General features: G+C 42.2%; 1 protein-coding gene across 4 annotated transcripts; it reads left to right on the top strand.

The window, feature by feature from the left end:
- The first annotated feature begins 343 nt into the window (after positions 1 to 343).
- LOC125620669 (fatty acyl-CoA hydrolase precursor, medium chain-like) lies at positions 344 to 22,306 on the top strand. Of its 4 annotated transcripts, none has more exons than XM_048816694.2 (14): positions 344 to 665; positions 3,203 to 3,322; positions 4,819 to 5,023; positions 6,945 to 7,083; positions 7,957 to 8,090; positions 12,107 to 12,260; positions 12,766 to 12,870; positions 13,847 to 13,954; positions 15,080 to 15,220; positions 16,658 to 16,738; positions 17,091 to 17,238; positions 19,714 to 19,860; positions 21,193 to 21,271; positions 22,054 to 22,306. In XM_048816694.2, the coding sequence occupies exons 2-14, from the start codon at positions 3,247 to 3,249 to the stop codon at positions 22,235 to 22,237; spliced, it is 1,701 nt and encodes a 566-aa protein (XP_048672651.1). In that variant the 5' UTR covers positions 344 to 665; positions 3,203 to 3,246; the 3' UTR covers positions 22,238 to 22,306. The 4 variants fall into 4 exon arrangements, with proteins under 4 accessions (XP_048672651.1, XP_048672650.1, XP_048672649.1 ...); XM_048816693.2 differs by having other exon boundaries at positions 3,200 to 3,322; XM_048816692.2 differs by having other exon boundaries at positions 344 to 678.
- The last annotated feature ends 2,462 nt before the right edge of the window (positions 22,307 to 24,768 follow it).

Here is a 24,768-nt window from a genome sequence, read left to right as displayed (position 1 = left end):
ACAGCTATAGCTCCAGAGCTCTTGAAGCTCTTCTCACTCAGAAGGTTTCCCTGCGAAATATTAACAGACCACAGGACTAACTTCACTTCCCAAATGATACAGGAATTATGCTTCCTTCTGAAGGTCAAGTCTCTGAAGACCTCAGTGTACCACCTGCAGACTGATGGTCTAGTAAGGTGGTTTAATAAGACCCTGAAGGGGATGCTGAAGTGACAAACCCAGGCAGTGGGACCAGCTCTGATACTGGAGAGATTCTTTGGACTCCATTTTGTGTCCCTAGCTTCCATTTTGAATAGGCAAAAGTCAGTCTACCATTAGAAGCTGCAGGTCATATGATACTTCATTGCTGACAGTAGGCCAGAAAGTTTAAAGTTCAGCTAAAAAAAAACAAAAACCACCCTCCATAGAATTGCCACAAAGCCAAACAGGTGTGGCATAACTCTGTGGCATACAAGTAGTGATAAGCATGTGCAGTAAAGATCTGATAGCTGAGAGCACTGTATAAAAGGTCGATGGTTAGAACAGCTGAGAGAGAAGAAGTGAGGAGTTAGGAGAGCGGCTGCCGGAGCAGAACAGACGGCGAGATCAAGCAGAGAACTGACCTGACGGACCAGAACAGAACGGAACAATCTGGCAAAGCAGCAACAGCAGTGGTAGCGGCTAAAGTCAGCAGATAGCGTAAACCCATTAGTTTTAATTACAGTATAAATATAAGTATGGTATAGTATAGCGTAGTGTAGGGTATAGTATTAATGTGTGTGTATGGGTGTTAATAAAGATGCATAAAATTCTGTTGTTAATCATAAGTTACCTATGTAAAATTTAGAGTACGTTTAAGAACTGCTAAAATCTGGATTTGTGCTGGAGATGGCCCACCTGATGATCACTTTAGATAAGCTATTACCAGCAGGACAGTGGGGTGGGAGGAGGTATTGTTTCATATTCTCTGTGTATATATAAAGTCTGCTGCAGTTTCCACGGTATGCATCTGATGAAGTGAGCTGTAGCTCACGAAAGCTCATGCTCAAATAAATTGGTTAGTCTCTAAGGTGCCACAAGTACTCCTTTTCTTTTTGCGAATACAGACTAACACGGCTGTTACTCTGAAACCTGTCAGCGATCTGTAATGGACCAGCCGTTACAGAGCGCATCCACTCAGTATCATAAAATTATGTTATTGTGGTTTAATTGCTCTTTAACTTGCAATAAGGGATTTGTGTCTGATTTTTATTTGTAGATTATACTGTGGTAGGGATTATTAGTTACATTCATAAAAGATACTTTATTTAGGAGAAAATACTGCCTGTGTCAATCATTTTATCGGAAGGTTATAGCTATGTCTTCTAGTGTTTCCTTAACTGCCCTGGAAACCCATATCTTGGGAAGGACAGGTTAAAGGGGTGATAGGCAGGTTATTCTAGGGGTGCCCCAAAATCCATTTTCCGGGTTACACTACCACTCCTGTTTGCCATAAAGGAGGTCCTACAAGCCTCTACAGGATTCTCCCTGTTCTAATTGCTCTATGGTTGCCAACTGCAGGGCATCTTAGATCTGCGACAAGAAGGACAGGAAGAAAAAGATGTGGGGGGCCTTAAGCGCAATTCAATATATCATACAGTTAAGTGAGCAACTCAGAAATATAGGGGTGTTCACCCGGGAGAATTTGAGGAAGGCCCAACACACCCAGGAACAAAATTACAGTGGGGGGAGGTATGACTATGGACTCTTCAGATGGGTGACAATATTTTTCAGCTATTGCCCTCAGCCAAGTCTAAATTAATGGCCTGATGGCCAGCAGTCTCTGGGTGGAGCACCTTCTTCCTCTTCAGCGCCCCTTCCTGTAGTAAATTCCCCCTTTTAAGCTCCTTCTCCACCAGGCTGAACAAACCTAGCAGGTAGGTCTCCTTAGCGTGGAACAGGCCCAGAAGAGCATGTTAGCCTCTTCCATATCGGTGTGAGGAGACAGCCACAAAACCCACCGCTCCCAAAGCCCCCCTGACTTATAGTGAGGCAATACATGGCAGGAAGAGGGGTATAAGGTAAACCTTGCAAAGGGGCAATAGACTCTGGGAGACCAAACCCTTCAAACTGAATGTCCTGGGGCTGTCTGAGAGACTGACCCTCTTTCCAGACAGATCCTCATCCCTTGCAAGGGGAAGGGAAGAGGAGGAGTTGAGCCTCTGGCTGGTGCAATTGCCTTAGAGAGCTCCCTTACGTGCTGCCAACTGGGAGGGAAGTGAGGGTACACAACAGGCATTTGGACCTGAGGGGGTACAGGTTGCCTGACTTCTCCCCCACTCTTGAGTCTGGGTCTGTGAGGTGTGAGCAGTCACATGTGCACTCCTCTCACAGTTCTGTATTGTGACTATTATATTGAACAATATCCCCTCTGCAGGAAGAAGTGCAGGTTTATTGAAATACTCTCAGTGCACCAACCTAATTTTGTAGTGAGTCCTATCAGCTTTTCCTTGCTGAATTGATTTCAAATAGTTTGTACAACTGCTTTGTCTTCCCTCCTACCCTGCATTTCAGAAAGCAAAGAGGAACTCACAATGATTGTGACATAAGTGTGGCTCAAAATGGGGGAGAGGCAGGGAGTGTGATCATTACTCCAGGCAGGGCCGTCCCTACCCATATGCAAAGTACGCTGCGTACGGCACCAGGAAATTTGGGGCACCACATTTCCTGGTGCCCTGTTCAGCTGCATGCTGCTCTGCCCCAGCCCCGTCTCTTTCCACCCCTGCTCTGCCCTAGCCCCACCCCCACTGCTTCCCCAAAGCCCCTGCCCCGCCCCCACTCCCCTGAGGACTGCCACAGGGTCGGGCCTGCACTCACCAGCAGTGGGAAGTGTTGCAACCCAGCCGCACTGCCAGTGAGTGCTGGGGGGGCAGTTCCTACCTGCCCCCGAAGCCAGCCCCGCCCCCACCCCCGCAGAGGCTTGGGACCACACACCCCCTGTGGAGGGGCTGCATAGGGCCCCAGAATAGCTAGGGATGTCCCTGCTCCCAGGTGATTTTCTGTGACAGGTACCATATTGACTTCCTCCAAAAACTACTGACTCATTTTCAGTCAGGGCTTAGGTCAAAACTGAGTTTTAAAAACAGATTTCAACATATTTCTATCATGTGTTTGAAAGAGAATGTAATTGTGAGCTCATAGTTTGGCCCTTGTAGTGTGACTTTTGGGTTTGCTTTTTCAGCAGTTAAAACAAGGAAGACAACACTGTGTTCAAGCGCACAGAAGAAAATGTCTTTTCCTGGCAGGAGTTCCTTGCTTTGGTCCCTGATTTGTGCAGCATGGGTGCTTGCAATTCTAGTTGAGGGTAAGGAATAAAATGTCTTACTTTAAAGGCAAACACTGAGTGGGATTCAGGGATTCCACAATCAGTTTCTGTCTGGTTCTGTGTAGTTTTTTTAATCAAAATCCTATTTCATTTTAATTTTCCCCCAAATGAAGTTGGCAGACAGTTTACAGGACCTAGTTTGTACTGGAGACAAAGGATTATTCTCAGGAATTGATCTATTTCACTTTTACAAAGACAATGTGTGACTTAGTCTGTACATTTTCTGGTCATTTGTCATCACAGTCTTTCTTAAGGCTAATTTAAATATTAGTACATAAAATATTTGAAAGGAAATCTGCATTGTCTGAAAGTAGAAATGTTAAGTTGACTATCAAAATCTATCCAGAGTGCACATGAAGGCTGCTCATTATATGGTTAACTCTGTTGGATCAGCAGTTGAAATTACTTCAACTTTTATCTAATTGTTGTTTCTACAGCAGAGTTCTTGGGTCAAATTCCTACCTGCTGTAACTCCAGTTAAAAAGTTTATCCACTAAATTACAATAGAGTTTCACTTGCTTACATCAGATCTGAGCTTATCTTCTTGTGTTTGTGGGCTCATTTCTGATCTCCAATGCTTAGGCTGGCTGTGTTCTGAACACAGCTTTAGATTACTATTTTTTTCTTATTAAATCTAGTCCTCTTTGTATCCATACTTCATAGTTGTTTTTGCTGTGCTTTTACAGCACCTCACTACTTAGGAGAGCTGAAGGCAGTAGAATGGAGAGAGTGCCAAAAAAAAAAAATCCCACCATTCCTATATTTCAGAGCAGGTTCTTTTCAAGAAAAATAAGGAGCCTTTCTTTTGCTGATAGTCTGGGAAGAGTGTGGCTAGTACTGACCAGAGCCATGAAATATTTTTGCTGCACTTCTTTAAACGTTAGCTCTAAATATTAGAGCTTTCAAAGACGAAGGGGAAATTTACCAGACTACACAAGACATTGAACTTTGTGATGTGTGCTCGCCTGCTCAGCAGCAGGACCGAGTATAATGATTGATAGGATAACAATTGTACTCTAGGTAACTTTAGACCCTGCTTTTAAGTCATGTACTGTAGATAGGGATGGACTCAAGACTTAAGTCACAAAATTTCAGATTTCAAACATTCAAAAGTTTGGTGGTTGTTTGATGGTTGTTTGGATCTGCAGTTTTCACTGTGGCCCATCTCTGGGACTGACTGCAAAACGGTGGCTTTCGAGGCTCTTTTTTCCTAGCTGCTGAAAAAGCTAATGACGGGAAAATATCTGACACTGGGGGAATGTACGCTGCAATGGAGAAATCAGTGTTTGTAATAGCTACATTTACTGTGGCCACTGAAAACAATGGAAAGCTTTGAAGAGAAGGGGTAAAAAAGCAAATTCTATGGGTACTAGTGTTTGGTGCTAGTGGGGCCTGATCCAAACCCCATTAAGTCAGCAGGACTCTGAATCAGGCTATTAACTTGTCCGGTTATTTATTTATCTTATGTTATACAGGACAACAACCCGAACAACCAGAAGTGGCTACCAAATATGGGCCACTGAAAGGGAAACAGGTTACTGTCAAGGGAACTGACAGACTTACAAATGTGTTTCTTGGAATTCCTTTTGCAAAACCACCTGTGGGAGCCCTGAGATTTTCCCCACCACAACCAGCTGAACCATGGATTAGTGTGAGAGATGCAACTTCTTTTCCACCAGTGTAAGAACCCTTGTGCTCCAAATTATACATCTTTTACTTTTTTTTAATGTAACATTTTTGGCCTAAATAAATTGAATTTATTCACTGGGGAAAGGTGTTTATCCTTGAGGAGAACTTCAGCCCAATGAGTATGCTTTTACAATAACGAAAAACTGCCCTGATGGTAAATCTAGTCACACAAACTGGTGCAGGCTTAATACTGTTTTAGCAATACTAAATACTGTTTTACTCTTGCACTAAACCCCTCAAACAACAGTGTTGGGGTTCCTACTTGTCTAAGGCACGCTGGTCTTAACGGGACACACAGTTACAGATGTGATAATCCTATGGAATGTGACTGGAGAACATATAGACTGTTTCATAGAAGTCCTCCACACCCAAATTCTAACTGGGAAACTCAGCTGAAATTGATGAGGATTTGCTTGAGATTCTTGAATAGCAGGTGCTACACAAGTTTAAACTATTACCAGTGATAGATGTTAACACCTCAAACAGTTAATTTTAAACCGCATTGTTGGTGAGGTCTTGTGAAATACAGTATGGAATTACTATTACTGCTTACAGGAAGAGCAGAGAAACTGGTTTGGCACTTTTTTTCTTTTCTTCTTTCCTGCTGTATATAAGAAATATGGTGAAGGAAGCATTCATTACAAATGCCTAAGTTGCTAAAATGACCTAATTGATATCAAATTTTTAAACCATTTTTATACGGGAAAATTGAGCTGCTGATGAAACAGGGTGGTGAAATTTAAATCAAGGTATATTAAATCACTTGATTTTCTTTAAATCATTGACTTAAAACAGGTTGAGGCTTTGTCAAACTGATTTGGAAACTTGTGCTATTGCAATTTTAGATTTAAATTTATAATGAACTAAATTCTAAATGCTGTTTTAAAAACAATGGTGCTACTGGTAGGGTACCTTATTTGAATTTTACAAAACTGCTATAAGCAAAAAACCCCAGATATTTGAAAAATTAACATCCTGATTCTGTAAATATTTAACTTGACTCACATGAATAGTCCCACTGACTTTATTGTGACTAGTCATGTGCTTAAAGTTAAGCATGTGCAACAGTGTTTGCAACATTAGCAGGTAAAACTGTTATGTATTTTTTTTAAATTTACTAGTGACTTAAAACAAAATTCCTTCTGTGTTAACAATGAAAAGTTGCAGTAACTTTCAATGCATGAACCAAGTTATTGCGAACTTTTTTATACATGCACAAAATCTGTAAAAATAGAAGTCAGTTTTAGGCATAAGTGAGCAAATGTCCCTTTGACTTCTGTGTGCAAACTGTAATGGAGGAGTATAGCCTTGTTGAAGCATTTCAACCTTCTTGACTTGTGGAAGGTCAGTATATTGGAAAGTAGTGTTGGTTGGAAATATAGCATGTGCTATTTGCTATCAGTTTCGGGGTTGGGTTTGTGGAGTTATCACAGTAAGGATGTTAATGAGGCCCTGTGTTTGACTTTTTCAACAGAGATGAGCATTTTAATGCCCTGACCTTGCAAACACTAACTATATTCCCATAACTAGCTGAGTTGGTTTCAGTGGGTATACCTACAACAGTGAAGTTAAGCACATGTGTGTTCACTGAATCAGGGCCCCAGCATGAAACTTTTTACTAGAAAAAAATCTCCATGTAAAAACTGAAATTCTGCTAATTGGCAAACTAATTGATGAAACAAGTACAAAACATCCACATTCGCAATTTCAGACTATAAGATGGGAAGAAAGAACTAGCAGCATGTAAACTTTAAAAAAATCTGAATTTAAATAAAAAGAATCATGATTTGAATTTTTTAAATTATTTTTTAAAAAATGTATGATGAAATGTAACATCCTCCAGTGAAACTGATAATGGATATTTTTGTCATCATAACAGTGAAGAACCTTCTTCTCCTTTCTGTTCTTTAAGGTGCTTACAAGACCAGGCGATACTGGAAAAATTTGAAGAAATGTTTCTACCTAAACAACTTAACTTCCCAATTTCTGAAGACTGTTTGTACCTGAATATTTATACCCCTGCCCATTCCAATGAGAAAGCCAAGTTACCTGTAAGCAAAGCTACTGTACAAATGTAATGTTTTCAAACCATGACAATTATTACAAGTGCTCAGAGATCTCCTCCAATAGTACTGGACAGCAGCCAAGACAACGTCTGCATCCCCTTAATTTTGTAGAGCTGGAAGTACTCACTTAAGCCAAAATTCAAGCTAAAGAGTAGTTTTTAAGAAAGGTGTTTTGGAAGTAATTTTTCTGGCAGCTCTCCAGACGAGGAGAAAGAGGTCCTTTTCCTAGATCTACTCCTCCAAGCTTTTTACACATCCTTCATTGTTTAAGAGTTGGGGAGGGAAGTGTGTTTTTGTTGGAAAGACATAATTGGGAGTTGTATCTAAACTATTACAGGTTCCTTCTTAATGTCTTTCAAAAGCCTTTCTGAATCCTACCATATTATTTACATAGTGCTTTACAAGCAGTAATTAACTCCTAGGAGTAATGTGGGGATTAGCTTGCTATTTGTCATTATTCCCATTTTACAGATAAGGCAGAAGAGGTTAAATGACTTGCCTATGGCCACAAAGGGAATCTGTATGAGAGCGAGCATCTCTAGCTCTATTGGACCATGCCTCCCTTTCATGTAATTCATGTCTGCATTTTAGCAGTCTAAATCTCGGAACAGGGGTTAACATAGCCCATGTTTATCTAAGCTTTATGTAACTGACTACACCTGAAGAAAAGCGGCTCTACCTCTGCCCTTGTTTTCCCTGTTGGATGGATTTTAGTCTCCAGAACAGTCTGTGTAACACGAGCACTAGCTTACGTCCAGTCTTCAGTTAGTGCATCTGCGTTAGAACTTCAATCTGCAATGTTCTGATTTGGGTTTTTACATATGAGATCAGAGCTGTCACCAGATTTGTTCTTTTCAGGTTATGGTGTGGATCCATGGAGGAGGTCTGTCGATGGGTGGAGCTTCAATGTTTGATGGGTCTGGATTATCTGCCTCTGAGAATTTGGTGGTGGTAACTATACAGTATCGATTAGGTATCACTGGATTCTTTAGGTGAGTCTTTGTATCATCACATCCCCATTAAAACACAAACAGTTTGTATACAAGGATATAATGGGTGAAACATTTTAATGATATAAAATATTAAATATCAACAGTAGGAGCACTGTTCTGCTGCATTCCTCTAAATATTTGTCCAAAAGAACTATTTTACACGCTTGCTTCTTCAAATGACGCCTCCATGAAGTCCTAAAACACACAGATCACGTGAGATACAGAAGCATGTTTATAGGTTCATTCTTTCAAGTACCTCTCTTTATGGTCATGAAAAGAAAAGGAGTACTTGTGGCACCTTAGAGACTAACCAATTTATTTGAGCATGAGCTTTCGTGAGCTACAGCTCACTTCATCAGATGTTTACCGTGGAAAGTGCAGCAGACTTTATATACACACAGAGAATATGAAACAATACCTCCTCCCACCCCACTGTCCTGCTGGTAATAGCTTATCTAAAATGATCAACAGGTGGGCCATTTCCAGCACAAATCCAGGTTTTCTCACCCTCCACCCCCCCACACAAATTCACTCTCCTGCTGGTGCTAGCCCATCCAAAGTGACAACTCTTTACATAATCAAGTCGGGCTATTTCCTGCATAGATCAAGGTTCTCTCACATCCCCCTCACCCCCATACACACACAAACTCACTCTCCTGCTGGTAATAGCTCATCTAAACTGACCACTCTCCAAGTTTAAATCCAAGTTAAACCAGAACATCTGGGGGGGGGGGGTAGGAAAAAACAAGAGGAAACAGGCTACCTTGCATAATGACTTAGCCACTCCCAGTCTCTATTTAAGCCTAAATTAATAGTATCCAATTTGCAAATGAATTCCAATTCAGCAGTTTCTCGCTGGAGTCTGGATTTGAAGTTTTTTTGTTTTAAGATAGCGACCTTCATGTCTGTGATTGCGTGACCAGAGAGATTGAAGTGTTCTCCGACTGGTTTATGAATGTTATAATTCTTGACATCTGATTTGTGTCCATTTATTCTTTTACGTAGAGACTGTCCAGTTTGACCAATGTACATGGCAGAGGGGCATTGCTGGCACATGATGGCATATATCACATTGGTGGATGTGCAGGTGAACGAGCCTCTGATAGTGTGGCTGATGTTATTAGGCCCTGTGATGGTGTCCCCTGAATAGATATGTGGGCACAATTGGCAACGGGCTTTGTTGCAAGGATAAGTTCCTGGGTTAGTGGTTCTGTTGTGTGGTATGTGGTTGTTGGTGAGTATTTGCTTCAGGTTGCGGGGCTGTCTGTAGGCAAGGACTGGCCTGTCTCCCAAGACTTGTGAGAGTGTTGGGTCATCCTTTAGGATAGGTTGTAGATCCTTAATAATGCGTTGGAGGGGTTTTAGTTGGGGGCTGAAGGTGACGGCTAGTGGCGTTCTGTTATTTTCTTTGTTAGGCCTGTCCTGTAGTAGGTAACTTCTGGGAACTCTTCTGGCTCTATCAATCTGTTTCTTTACTTCTGCAGGTGGGTATTGTAGTTGTAAGAAAGCTTGACAGAGATCTTGTAGGTGTTTGTCTCTGTCTGAGGGGTTGGAGCAAATGCGGTTGTATCGCAGAGCTTGGCTGTAGACGATGGACCACACCACACGATCCATCGTCTACAGCCAAGCTCTGCGATACAACCGCATTTGCTCCAACCCCTCAGACAGAGACAAACACCTACAAGATCTCTGTCAAGCTTTCTTACAACTACAATACCCACCTGCAGAAGTAAAGAAACAGATTGATAGAGCCAGAAGAGTTCCCAGAAGTTACCTACTACAGGACAGGCCTAACAAAGAAAATAACAGAACGCCACTAGCCGTCACCTTCAGCCCCCAACTAAAACCCCTCCAACGCATTATTAAGGATCTACAACCTATCCTAAAGGATGACCCAACACTCTCACAAGTCTTGGGAGACAGGCCAGTCCTTGCCTACAGACAGCCCCGCAACCTGAAGCAAATACTCACCAACAACCACATACCACACAACAGAACCACTAACCCAGGAACTTATCCTTGCAACAAAGCCCGTTGCCAATTGTGCCCACATATCTATTCAGGGGACACCATCACAGGGCCTAATAACATCAGCCACACTATCAGAGGCTCGTTCACCTGCACATCCACCAATGTGATATATGCCATCATGTGCCAGCAATGCCCCTCTGCCATGTACATTGGTCAAACTGGACAGTCTCTACGTAAAAGAATAAATGGACACAAATCAGATGTCAAGAATTATAACATTCATAAACCAGTCGGAGAACACTTCAATCTCTCTGGTCACGCAATCACAGACATGAAGGTCGCTATCTTAAAACAAAAAAACTTCAAATCCAGACTCCAGCGAGAAACTGCTGAATTGGAATTCATTTGCAAATTGGATACTATTAATTTAGGCTTAAATAGAGACTGGGAGTGGCTAAGTCATTATGCAAGGTAGCCTGTTTCCTCTTGTTTTTTCCTACCCCCCCCCCCCCCCCCCCAGATGTTCTGGTTTAACTTGGATTTAAACTTGGAGAGTGGTCAGTTTAGATGAGCTATTACCAGCAGGAGAGTGAGTTTGTGTGTGTATGGGGGTGAGGGGGATGTGAGAGAACCTTGATCTATGCAGGAAATAGCCCGACTTGATTATGTAAAGAGTTGTCACTTTGGATGGGCTAGCACCAGCAGGAGAGTGAATTTGTGTGGGGGGGTGGAGGGTGAGAAAACCTGGATTTGTGCTGGAAATGGCCCACCTGTTGATCATTTTAGATAAGCTATTACCAGCAGGACAGTGGGGTGGGAGGAGGTATTGTTTCATATTCTCTGTGTGTATATAAAGTCTGCTGCACTTTCCACGGTAAACATCTGATGAAGTGAGCTGTAGCTCACGAAAGCTCATGCTCAAATAAATTGGTTAGTCTCTAAGGTGCCACAAGTACTCCTTTTCTTTTTGCGAATACAGACTAACACGGCTGTTCCTCCGAAACCTGTCTTTATGGTCATGGGATCCCATTACATAGTGATGTTCCTCACTTTACTGGCTTATTGTACAAGGTAGGTTTGGTACCATTCTCATCAATTTGAGGAAGGTTTTAAACCCACAGCAAATGTCATTATATCCGCTGAAATAGTGTTAACTTTCGGGAGACAAATTGTGCATTGACAGTGAGTGATGCTGATAGCCAATGTCTATAATGTACATTTAATGCATGGCCTTTAGTTCCTAACCTTTAGAGAGTCCCTTGAATAACAGCACTAAGGTCCGTCTGTACTACAGACCTATGTCAGTATAACTAGGCTGCTCAGAGATGTGAAAAATCCACACCCCTGAGCAGCACAGTAATCTTAATCCCTCTGGGTAGACAGCGCTATGGTGATGGAAGAGCTACTACCTTTCGGGGAAATGGATTAACTACACCAATGATGGGAGAACTCTCTCAAGTCAGGGTAGGCGCATCCTCACTTCAGTGCTACAGGGGCGCAGCTGCAGCTGTGCAGCGTTTTAAGTATAGAGTTGCCATAAACCCTTTCCAGTTCTGCATTTTGGGGGGATTTACAATTTTGTCTCTTTTTGTTTTCATCACCCAGAAATGCACAGAAGCCTATAACCAAAAGTCAAACCACAAATAGGAAAAAGTTTATGTATCTTAGTTAACTTGGGCCAAATTCATACCAGAAGTTACTTCACTCACCGAATGACAGGTTTCAGAGTAACAGCCGTGTTAGTCTGTATTCGCAAAAAGAAAAGGAGTACTTGTGGCACCTTTAGAGACTAACCAATTTATTTGAGCATGAGCTTTTGTGAGCTACAGCTCACTTCACTGAAGGGGAAGTTACCCCAGGGTTGAATTAGGCCCATTCTCTGTAGGTATTTGTAGAGGTAGGCTTGTAGAAATATGTATCTTCAATAAGGTTATTCTAAACAATGTACATAAGTGATTATTTTTGTTTTCTGGAGACAGAACCATAAACTTAATAACAGCAAAATAAAGTCTATTGGGACTTACTTAGAATCCTCTTGCTTTCAGTACTGGTGATGAACACGCTCATGGAAACTGGGGCTTTTTGGATCAAGTGGCAGCGCTCCAGTGGATTCAAGAGAATATCAAACATTTTGGAGGAGATCCAGGATCTGTCACTATATTTGGAGAGTCTGCAGGAGGCATTAGCGTTTCTGGCCTTGTAGGTTTTATAGTGATTAATGCAATACTTTGCATTTCTGTGCTGCCTTCCATCCATGGGTTTCAGTGTGTGTTACAAACACTGACTGATCGAGTCTCATAATGCTGCTGAGAAGTTGGGAAGTATTATCCCTATTTTACAGATGGGGTGACTGAGTCATAGAGAGCTTAAGGGCATAGCAGGTCAGTAGCAGAGCCAGAAATAGAACTCCTGTCTTCCCTTTAGTCACAAGGCCACCCTTCCTCTCAAATGCTATAATGGATACAGATGAGGCTTTGAAACACCTCCCCCCTACAAACTCCTGGTTTTACTTTACGTTGGGAATAACAATGAGTATCCGTCCTACACTACAGCAAGTCTGACAACTGAACCAGCCCCCCAAATAGGAACAACCATCCCAAACTCTGGGAAAGGTTGCATGTCCATCTGAAACTGGAAGCCTGGTCCATCTCTACTGTAAACTGACTATAATGTTTGAACCCTACTTTTTTCCAATCTCTTCCAGGTTCTCTCTCCTTTGGCCAAGGGCTTGTTCCATAAAGCCATCTCTGAGAGTGGAGTTGCACTTTTTTCTGCCGTCTTCAGTTCACATCCTGAAGTGACTGCTAAGGTTCTGATATACCCATTCTTACTAACTATGTTAATGAAGCAGCACAGTTATGATGACACATCGTCTGCCCTCTAAGCTCTGTGTCTCATTCCAGAGGAGTTAACATTTTTTCTTTGTTCAGCTAGATTCTTTGAAACTTCATCATGGGGCATGTGCATTGCAACCTATTACACAGAGATCAGATTCCATCCTTCAAATGTTACATATTGTTTTTCCTACGTGGAAACTGTCATCTGCCTCCTTTGCGAGTTTCTTTCTTCCCTTCCCCCTCAGACTCAGTTTTTGACTTAAAACTTTGTATGTAGCTTCCTTTTTCTTCATACCCCTATATAGGTACTCGTGGAGGGCTCATGCTGGGGAATGTAAGTCTGCTTCAGTAGAATATAAGGACTCTAGAGATTGATTGCTGTTTTATTGGCACAATCTAAAATATTTTTTAAAAATATTATTACATCAACCAAAAGCAGCCAAGCAGTTCAGAAAGAGATGCAGGATACTTTATTCTAAACTCATGCCAATGATCAGACAGGATGATCAGTTATGTGAAACTAGAGTGCTGCGCTTGGCTTCGTTCATTTCTTGTGAGGTTTATAAATGTCCCTTTAAAACAACATGTTTTTTACACTTATCATTTGGTCTCTTGTTTAGATTCCAGACCTACCAAGCTGATTTGTAAGCATATTCAGCTAGTATTCTATGCTATGGGTGAGATTTTTCAAAAGCATCTGGCATAAGACTAAATCAATTAGGCTAACAATGAGCAGTTTTGACAATCCCATCCTAGGACTTCAGGTGCATGTTATGGAAAAATTGGTGCTCAGTAAAGATGGACTTGTAAGTGTGTGTGCTAGGTTAGCTTCACAAATTCCACTTTCTATTCCTTGTAACACTTTCTTGTTTTTACTATTTAACATAATCTCCCTAGAACCTAAAAGATTTTAAAAGATCTAATTTTTTTATTTGTAAATAATTGCAGATAGTCGCTAACATAACTGGCTGTGACACCTCCAGTTCAGCTGCAATGGTTCATTGCCTAAGGAAGAAACCAGAAGAAGAAATGATTTTGAATGTTCAACAACAACAGGTGGGTGAGGCTGACTGAGATATCAAATGCAGCCACAGTGCATGCAGTTATAATGGCACTGACATCCATAGAGGTGTGTCTGGGCTGAACTGGGACCAGCATCATAATTTTTTTTGCATAACTGTTTGTAATAGGGTCACACTCACCTTTCACAAGCACCCCCTGGCCAAGTGTGTGTGCCTGGACTCTCTCTGTTTGTGGTGGGTCTTCAGTGACTCAGCCCTCTGGCCAAGTCATACACAATCTGTCTGTGAGATAAAAGCAAAAAGTCCAGCAGGGGCCTCTCCCAGTGCTCTCTGTAATGGCTCCCTCAAGTTTTCCCTGCTCCAGAATAGAGCAGTGCCCCAGGGCTCCTCCCCTGGAGGTAGTGACTTGGCCCTCTCAGGGCCTTTCTGGCCCCAGCTCTTCAGCTGGGTCACTACAGTTCAGTTCCCCTTCTGGGGTGCCTCAAAGTCCAGGCCACTTTCCTAGTGGCTGGCAGGGAACCTGGGTCCGCCCTCTACTCCAGGTCCCAGCCCTGGGACCCAACAGATAGCAGCCGACCACAATGTCCCTTTAAATAATCTGCATTGCTGCTCTAATTCCCTGGGCTACTTCCCCATGGCTCCAGCACATTCTTCACCCTTTCCTCTGGGCCTTGTCCTGGTGGAGTCCTAGCAGCCAGTTCAGAGTACCATCCACTCTCCTCCAACTCAAGCAAGGAACTGCTTAATCTGGCCCTGCAGCTCTTCTTATACTACCCTGCTGGGCCCTGCTTGGCTGCCTCCCACACAGCCACTCTCGGCAGCTCGGAGGACTCTCTCCACTGCCCTTTTCTGGGGTGAGGTGTGGCAGGGCCACAAGGCCTCCAGCAGGGGACCTCAAGACCTAGTCCACCCCATCACACTGTTACTAATATTTGTCTGATTTTTTTTTTAAGTCTGGTCTCAGTTGAAACTGTGCAATACTGTCTATAGGAAAACCAGTAAGTCCGCATAACAATTGAAAATGTGTAGAGCCCTACAAATCCACAGATATTGGCTCATATCCACAGATATCCATGGACCATTTTTGCAGGTCGCAGATCGGATATAAATTTTGTATCTGCACAGGGCTCTAAAAATGCGTTCTTTTTTTCTCCTCCAGCAAGTCGGAATTATCCCAGCAGTTATAGATGGTGTGTTTATTCAGAAGAACCCTGAAGAGCTAATGGCTGGCAAAGACTTCAGTGCTGTCCCATATATAATAGGAATAAATAATCATGAGTTTGGCTGGTTGCTTCCTTTCGTAAGTAATTTCTAATGGCTCTTCTACAGCAGTCTTTGCATTAACTGCATATTAGTGGCACATTTCCCAACCCTTTTTATACCAGCCTCCTCTCCTATTAAAAACAAAGTTTGGTCACCCATTCTTGTTTAGGAAAGGCCCTCTTCCCCTCCCCCCCCCGCCGGCCCCAAGCTGCTCCTGTGCATTTTTATAGTTTTCACTCTTTCCAAAAAATTACTTTATGTTCACAGAGGGCCTTTCTTTCTGAAGGATCCCAGAGTTATTACATACATAGACCACCTCTGGGATGGAGGGTAGAGTAGCAGAAAGTTAAGTCTAAGAATTAGAAAAGACTGGAAATTTAAAGTAATGATCAACATTCCTCACCAGGCTCTTCCCCCCCCCCCCCCCTCCCCACACACACACACACTCTTATAATCTGAGCTCCAGTGTGTATCTGATGTCACCACAGAAGTCCTCTAAGAATTTTGCCATGGTCCTCCAGCAAAGAGAGGGAAATTTGATGGCCAGAATTTTCAAAATTGACTAGTGATTTTGGATGCCCAGATGGTTTGTTAGAAAGCGCTGAGTGCCACTCTCTGGGAATCAGGCACATTTAAGGGCCTCAGACTGGACATCCAAAAATAAATTAAGGCACCCCAAATCACTTATCTCTCTTGAAAATTTAGGCTGATATTCAAATGTTAAAACACGCAGGGGAAACCACTGTCTTTGTTAATTAATAAATAAAGCTATTTTTAATATCAAATCCATACATCATCCATACATCAAAAAAAGTTGGTTTCTCTGCGTCACTACTACTTTGTGCTTTGCAATTCAACTTCAGGAGTTTACAACCTCACTCCCTCCACATCACCAGCTGCGGGTTTCTCCAAACTGAGAGCCTCCTGTACTAGGAGAACTCCCATAGCTTGAGTTTGATTTACCTTATAGTGAGAACTTTAGGGATTTATATCTAGATCTACCTTCCCCTAAAAACTTGGCAAAAGCTTTACTTATTCTATATTTTGTATCTACTTTTCTAACCTTAACTAGAACCTAGCAAGACTCAAAAAGGGATTGGACGCACATATGATAAGAGTATCCAGAATTGTTGTTGTCATTTTGGGAGGGATGTGAAATCTCACATTTAAGGTCTGAAACCAGTCTCTAACTATTAGAGATCAGGATGAGACATGATTCGGGTGTGGGACGGGAGACAGATTACCCACACCTGCCTACTGTGTGGTTCTTACACCTTCCTCTGAATCACATGGTCTTGACCACTGTTTGAGACCTAATAGTGTAGTAGATGGACCTTGGGTCTGATCCAGAATGGCAGTTCCTCTGTTATACAGAACCTTTCATTTGTGGGTTTATATGTAAATCTCTGTGTAGTTGTTAAGGCTCTTGGGCTATATAAACATAAATGATTATTTTTAATATGTTCCTGTGTAGTTATTGGACATACCTGGCTTGAAGGAGGGGATGCAAAAAGAAACCATCCTCTCAACATTACAAATGCTGCACCCGTTCTTGGTAAGAGACCTGCAGATTTTCTCATGTCTCTTTCTTTTCAGATGTGTTGAACATTTAGGACTTGGGGGAGTTTTTTGGGTTTTTTTTGTACATACATTTTTTAAAAAATCCCACAGATGCTGAAGGACCTATGTGCATTTTTCACACGTGGGCACCTACTTATCTGCATGTACTTAACACAAAGCTGGGCACAAATAGGGGTTGTTCTCAAAAGCTACATTTATTGCTGGGCTGTCTGGTTCTGATTTTAAAAAAAGAGATTTACAAGCTAATTGCTGACTTGGAATTCTAGATACTGACACTTCTTTTTAATGGTTTTTGGTTAATTTCTTCTCCTTATCCTTCTTTCCAGCCTGTGCCAGCTGAATTTGTGTCTCTGATAACAGACGAGTATCTGGGAGACACAGACGACCCTGTCGCTCTGCGGGACCGGTTTCTGGATTTGTTGGGAGATGCAATGTTTTTAGTTCCAGCTATAAAAACATCTAATTATCACAGAGGTAAGTTTCTAGTTAATATTTGTTAAATAAAAGGTCACAAGTTCAAACCTACCAAGACTCAATTGTCACTTGACTTCAGATAGCACACTTAATACGTCCATGATCTGATTTCAATTTGGTCACTGCTCTTTCTAGTTAGGCAAAGCATTCTCAGTTGTATTCATTATTGAAGATTATTGGGTCACTTTTTAATGCGCTTTGTGACGGGTTCCCCCCAGGGTGCTGCCTGGAACTGGAGTACCACTGACACCCTCCCTCCCCCTGACCCATCAGCTTGGGGTCCCACTCACCCTGTAATGCTGTGACAAGCTGCTGTGACAAGCTGACATGTCCCAGTCTCACACTTTCACCAGCACACAGGTAGGGACACACCCAGCTGTAATAACATGCAGACAGGCCTTCTGACCAGCCCCTGCATGGGAAGGCTATACAGCTAGGACACTTACCAGCTTCCCAGGCACCTACACCCCTCTGGATTTATACCATCTTGTGCTGCACAGAGAACTATACAGCATAAGCTCATAAAATTCGCCCTCTCCCTCAATGTGGAGAGACATATGCAACAGCTTTCTGCCCGAAGTTATGATTTCCACACACTTGTTTTAGACAAAACAAAAACAAGCTTATTAACTACAAAAGATAGATTTTATGTGATTATATGGGATAGCAAACAGATCAAAGCAAATTACCTAGCAAATAAACAAAATGCAATCTAAGCTTAATATACTAAGATATTGGATATGAGTAGCAAATTCTCACCCTAAATGATGATTTAAGCCAGTTGCAGAGATTCTTAAAGGACAAACTGCACTTGCTTGCAGCTTAAAACCCCAGGTATTCCTTTCACAGGCTAGAAATCCTCCTAGCCAGGGTTCAGCCCTTTCCCCCAATTCAGTCCTTCTTCCTCAGGTGTTTTCAGGAGTCTCTTTCGGTGGGGAGGCAGTGAAAAACCACAGTGATGCTACTCTCCTGCCTTAAATAGCTTTTGCCTATGTGGGAACTCTTTTGTCTCTAGGCTTAGTTCCTATGCTTTTCAGGGGGAAACACTGGTATTTCAAGATGGAGTCCAGAACCAGGTGACTTGATTACATGTCCCTGTAAGGTCACAGCAGCCATAACTCGGAGGCTGTTTGTAGTGTCCTCAGGAAGGCTCCCTGGTGGGAGACTAGGGAGAACAACAGGTCTTAGAAGAAGCTAATGTCCCTTCCCAGCCAGTCATCTAGACTGATTGCATTTTGTCTAGGGGGCATTCCCCAGGTGTAAACACATTTGTAATAGATGCATAGACAATGTTCCTAACTTCAGATACCAAAATAATACACGCATACAAGTAGGATAATCGTATTCAGTGAATCATAACATTTTCAATATCTTACTTGATCTGTCTTGCATAAAATATATCCTAGTTATAGCATAATCATATAATAATATTACTATGAAGAATATGGGGCGTAATGCCATAGCACTCTTCCTAATCTTAGTGATTGAATAGTGGGCTGGGGACAAGGCATATACATACTTACGGTGAGTATATTTCCACCTTTCACTTGTATAAGCACTTTAACTCTCGAAGACAGAACTCAAGTATTCCTTGTGTTAAGCAGGCTTTAATTATTTCTTCTGTAATATCTCCCTAATCTTTTTCAATCACTGTGCCCAAACTGTTCCCCCTTTGGTACTGGATGCAGCCGAAAAGCCTTTGTATGCAGGTCACTCTCGTTACCGATTTAGCTATTTTAGGATTTTACACTGCCACTTGTCAGCATAGTATTTGGCTGTCTTCCAAGTAAAATGGACAGCAATAGCAAAGTCCCTAGTGGACTTCATGGCATCATTAGTCCTTCTCCTTTTGTGGGGAAAAAACTCTTCTTGGAGTATGTGTTGTGTTTTGTTTTGGTTGGTTGGTTTTGTTTCAGCTTCTTTTTCGGGGTGATGGACGGTTGTGTCAATGGGATTTTGTTGGTGTCATTTTTGCTATGGTGGAAAAGCTTTTTCAAGAGGTTCTATAGCGTCTCCTAAAGATGATGAGATTCTAGATTCAGCTGATTTCTTCTGGAAGTTGGTTCCATAGCAAGATTGGGGGATTGAAAATGCTTTGCTGTCAATGCTCATGTGCTTTGTCCTTTGGTTTGTCCTCTGCATTGTCCCAAACGAGAAGAACTCTTAGTCGTTCAGAGATCAAAATTAAGTCTTTAATGTGTCTGGGGCTTGATCCATTAACTGCTTTGAATCTGTTTTCCTTCCTTTTATGTTTGGAGTTCATGTCTCATCTGAAACTCAAGTCAGAAACTATTGATTCCAATCTCCAGTTACATGCCTAGAATTGTTTTAGCTTCTCACTGTAAAATGTAATATGTTGTCCTTTTATTTTTTTTAAATCTATAACTTCCATTCCCCATGCAGCACTGAATAGGCTCGGTGCCTTTGTGGATTTGTAGTGGTTTTTCTATTTATTTTAATTGTGTTTTCTCTTAGACTCTGGCTCTCCACTCTACTTTTACGAATTCCAACATCGTCCAAGTTCAGCAAGTTTCAAACCAGATTTTGTAAAAGCGGATCATGGAGATGAAGTTAGTTTTGTCTTTGGAGGGGCATTTCTTACTGATGAGACGTCACTGTCTGGTACGGAATTTTGTAACATAGTGTATGTTTATTGTTCCAGTATAACCGCAGGTTAGCCCAGTATTTCTCAGATGCAGCCACCATGGCCACATGCGGCCATGAGGGACTTTTCTTGCGGCCACAGGCTCCTGGGCGGTGATTGCAGGGGGCGTGGACAAAGCAGCGGCCCCCTCCCACAGAGCCGCCAGCAGTGGTTGGGCCCTGCCCACCTCTGGAGACACACAAGCTGGAGGAGCAGGCAGTCAGTGAGTTCCCCACCTTCCCAGGGCTGGTGGGGTCAGGCTTCAGCCCTTGGGTGGTGGGTGGCAGGCTCCAGCCACGGGGCTTCAGGGTCCGTTCCCCGACCATATGGTGGCAGGCTCTGGCCCCAAGGTCACACACCTCCACCTTCAGTGTCCCTGGCCCCCGCTGCTTCCATATCCACCTCCCCATCCAAGGCTTGCTGGGGCTGAGTAAGTCCGCTGTGAAAAGTGATATATTTGTATGTTTATTAATATCACTTTTCACTGCAGACTTAGTTACTAGCATGTCTTGGGGGGAGGGGGAAGCAACCAAAAAAAAAGCAAAAGACAAGAACGTACAAGGCACCTTATTTGTGATTCTATTCTGTTTAGGTCCAGTAAAGAATAGAGACAACTGTACATTATTTTAATTGAGTCTGGGAGAAAAGATTCTGCATAAACAAATTACAATGATTTGGACATGGATATGTGCATATTTATTTACTTTTCCTAAAGTTAATTAAGTAGTTTAGGAAAAATTGTCAGACCAGCCACCAGCAAGAGATCGTGGCCGCATTCTGAGGCCCCCCCTTCAGAATTGTGAGAACCCCTTGGTTAGCCATATGTTGTTCCCTTTGGTATTGAGGGCTGACAGGTACCTGCTAAAATCAGCAGAGTTGCACAAGTGGGTGTATGAGAAGGCAGACTTTGGCCATATTTAAATCAGCCTTGCAAAATTCTACTTGTAAAATTAAAAACATATATTTCCTTCTTGCTCCTCCCATCACAAATTATTCTGTTTGATTAATTTGGCATAGGAGAATAATGGGTAGTTTTTGTTTGTGACACTTTTTCCCAGTCCTTACCTGACAACATGGATTTACATCCAGGCTTCCTTTTTATCCAGCAATATATGGTAATTTAACCCCTTTTTGGAGGCTATAGACATATACATTCCCTTTCTGTAACACCCCCCCCCCCTCAAAGCAGTAGTTTGGCTGGCAGCCTATAAAATACCGAGGTTCAAAAGGTTAACTGTAGTTGGTGCAAGGTGGTTCTGAATCTACACCTACTACCTGTTTTCAAACAAAGCCTCCTTTGATATTCCCAGCTTTCAGAGATGCTACAGAGGAAGAGAAACACCTCAGCAGGACAATAATGAAATATTGGGCTAACTTTGCTCGAAATGGGTAAGATTCATGGCTTCTTTTCGAATAGAGAATTTTGCTATTTGAATGTACAGCCAATTAAACAGCCCAGTTATGCAGACCCCGTAATGTTTCCAAAGTAGCTTCATGGATAGCCCTAGAGACTTCAGTCCTCTGCTTAATCACAGAAAAGGTACAGCATGGGTAGTGACAGTGCAAGCTGCTACCCAGAGCCTCACTAAAATGTGTCGGAATTGTGACCTGGGACCATCTTGAGAGCTAGGAACAGAACCCAAGGCCTAATCTACATCTCACCCTAGGTCTACCTAGCTAGCTCCAGGGCTGTGGGAAAATTTTGTACCCTATGTGACATAGTTATGTCAACCTAATCCTCACAGTGGACACCTCTAGCTCGATAGTAGAATTCTTCCCTTGACATAACTACTGCCTCTCAGAGAGGTGGATTATCTACATCAACGGAAAAACCCCTTCCGTCAATGTAGGAAATGTCTTTGCTACTGCAGCTATGCTGCAGTAGTGTCGATGTACCCCAAGTCTCCTGAGTCCCAGTCCTACACCCTATCCTCCACACCACACTACCTCCTCACAGTGCCTATTATTGTGATGACTTCTCTGCTATGGAAGTGTTGTATTAGAAGCTAACCTGAGCCCACTAACTTATTTCACATGCTAATGAACAGCTGTCAGAAGAAAGTGGCTTTGTTAGTCTGGGCTGGATTAAAATTGAAGGCCTACAAGTTATGGATTATCCCATTCCCAGTCTATATCACCACTGTATCACCTCTTCATTCTATTGTGTGCAGAAATCCTAATGGCGAAGGTTTGGTGGAATGGCCAGTGTATGACATGAATGAAAAATACCTGGAGTTGAATTTAAAGCAGAAAGAAGCAAAGAAACTGAAAGGGAATAGAGTGGAGTTCTGGACAAAGACTCTGCCTGAAAAAATCAAGAAAATGAAGGAAAAGAAAGAGCATCTAGAATTATAATTCATAATGTGTGGGGGAGAAAGGGCGTGTGTGTATGTCACAAAATAAAATCAGATACAATTGGTTTAATTGTGAGAAATTAACAAATTCTGGAGTCTTATCCAGAGATTTTTTTATACTATTTCATGTATCTGGTGTAAGGATCAGCTTGCAGAATGCTTTGACACCCATAGGATTCATTGCTAGCTCCAGCAGGGAGATCTTCCAGATAACTTAAACAAGGCACTAGCATAGATTTTTGACACTGAAGTCATTCCTCGGAAAAATAACTCACCGAAGGAGGATCACCAAAGGTGCTCAAGAGTGAACTATGTGTGACAGGGTGCAGGGTTCCCAGTAAAGGAGGACTTAACATCAGTTCAGCTCTTCCCCTTGCAGAAGTGCCCCTGGGAAGGGCAATACACTGGGTACTTGGGAAATGGTTGGACCCCCAGCTTGGGGGCATTTTATTTCATTTTCTGTTATGTTTTTATTCACCTTTTCACATTACAAACATCTGTTCAGAGCAAAAACTTGCTTGACTGCATGTTGTTTCTGCTGATTCGTTCTACCAGTTTACTCTTCTGCACTGAGCTGTGCAAGGCTGGACTGAAGCCTAATTTTCCCTAGGCTGCATGTGATGCACAGGACCTGTACAGTCTGCTCCATGCATTAAGATGGAGTAGATTGCTCCCCTTGGTTCACCAATCCTGCTCTTGGGTCCAGTGCAGAGTGGGGGAAATCAATACTCCTCTTCTCTCCTTTCTGCCATCTTACTGAAAATGTGAGTGTAGGGATTGGTACCATGAGACGCCCTTATTCAGCTGGGTAAAATTGAGGTGGAGGATTTTGTTATATACCATGCAGGTCTATGTGAGGGCACCTTTACTGTATAGCACTCGGTGAGGGACCCTCGAGATTGGTTGTGTAAAGTAAATGATAACAGTTGCCCTATAAAATCAACCTTCAGATCTGGCACAATGTGGCTCTTGTCTCCATCGGGACTGCTGGACACTACTTTGATAACAGTAATAGATGCATGCAATCCTAGCAAAAATGGAAAAGCTGACGACTGAAAATCTAAAACTCTTCCAGGACTTGAGACATTTAAATGAAAGAAGAATTATTTGTTGAGTTTTATTTACAGTCTTTAATCTAACAACCCATAAACTAAAGTCTCTACCAACAGAAAGTATTTCTAACTTCTACATATTTTCCGTGTGCCACCATAGCCTTATATAGCAACTTGATTTATTACTGCTATTCAAGGCAACTGTCTCTGTTCAGTCTATTTGCCAGTTCAGCCAGCCATGCAGAAATAGTAGAGAAGGACATCACCCCTCTGTTTTCTTAAAATGCAACTTTATAATTTTCACCACTGTCAAAGTCAGCAAGAATCCTTTCCAAAAGTCTGAGGAATAAAACTCCCAAGGAGAGAGTGTATGTAACCATACAAATCTGCTATAACTGAGCTATTATGCAAAAATATTATTTTCCAAAAGATCAAATCTACGATGTTTTTCCATTCTAAAAATGTACCATGTGTACTAACCTTTGGAGGGGATAGCTCAGTGGTTTGAGCATTGGCCAGCTAAACCCACGGTTGTGAGTTCAATCCTTGAGGGGGCCATTTAGGGATCTGGGACCCAAAAAAAAAAAAAAAATGGGGATTGTGCCTGCCTTGAGCAGGGGGTTGGACGAGATGATCTCCTGAGGTCCCTTCCAACTCTGATATTCTATGATTTGGGAAAATACATGAATCAGCAAATCTAAATGAGCCTGAGCAACAGTGGGCTAAGGGCACAATTCAGCACGGATATGAGTAGGTACATAATCCATGGGACTAGTTCCATGTTTAACTTTATACATGTGCTGAAGTGCCTTGCTGAACTGAGGGCCTTTGGCTTCTAAACCAGCACTTGAAGCTAAATACTGATGTAGGCCATGAACTCAGGGCACACAAGTTTGAAAACTGGGCCTTTAAATTGTTAAATGTATCTGAGGAGGAAACTCAATGGATCAGTCCACTCCATCTAGGGAAAGGCAAAAGCTAGAGCAGTTTGCCAACTTCTCAAAATACCTGAAGCTACTTCTCCTAGTGTACTGAAAGAAACAGCCCACTTAAATAAACACAGTTGCATGAAGTTAAATAACTTATGGAAAGCCCGCCCTGGGAAATAGAACATTATCTGTTGACATCAGTGCTACAGAATGAATGATCTTTTTGGAGCTAAGGCCTGTTGAATCACTGCCACAACAATTAGTGAGGGGGAAAGACTATCTTGGAGTACAAAATCAAAGCCAGAAGCAACTGTTGATTTCACTGGTCTTAAGAAGGTTTTTGATATGGAATTATTGTACACCCAAAATGAGCTACTGAAAACTACTAAACAAACTAAAAGCAGTTCTTAGTTGATGGAATGTGCTGCCAACACTAACGCAAAGGAAATTGCCACTTTGCTTTCTCCTCTACCACCCCCCACCCCATTATTTCTTTAATAATAAACTTATTGGACTGGAATGGACTAAAATATGTTGAATGTTTACTCAAA

This window comes from Caretta caretta, chromosome 12 (assembly GCF_965140235.1).
Source record: "Caretta caretta isolate rCarCar2 chromosome 12, rCarCar1.hap1, whole genome shotgun sequence".
NCBI classification, from domain to species: domain Eukaryota; kingdom Metazoa; phylum Chordata; order Testudines; family Cheloniidae; genus Caretta; species Caretta caretta.
This window is presented reverse-complemented; position numbering and strand designations above follow the sequence as displayed.

Coding starts and splice junctions, on each gene's coding strand:
- LOC125620669 (XM_048816694.2), top strand. CDS start 3,247: ATGTCTTTTCCTGGCAGGAGTTCCTTGCTTTGGTCCCTGATTTGTGCA. Junction 12,871..13,846: donor ATCCTGAAGTGACTGCTAAG/GTTCTGATATAC, acceptor AAATAATTGCAG/ATAGTCGCTAACATAACTGG. Junction 19,861..21,192: donor TGATGAGACGTCACTGTCTG/GTACGGAATTTT, acceptor TGATATTCCCAG/CTTTCAGAGATGCTACAGAG.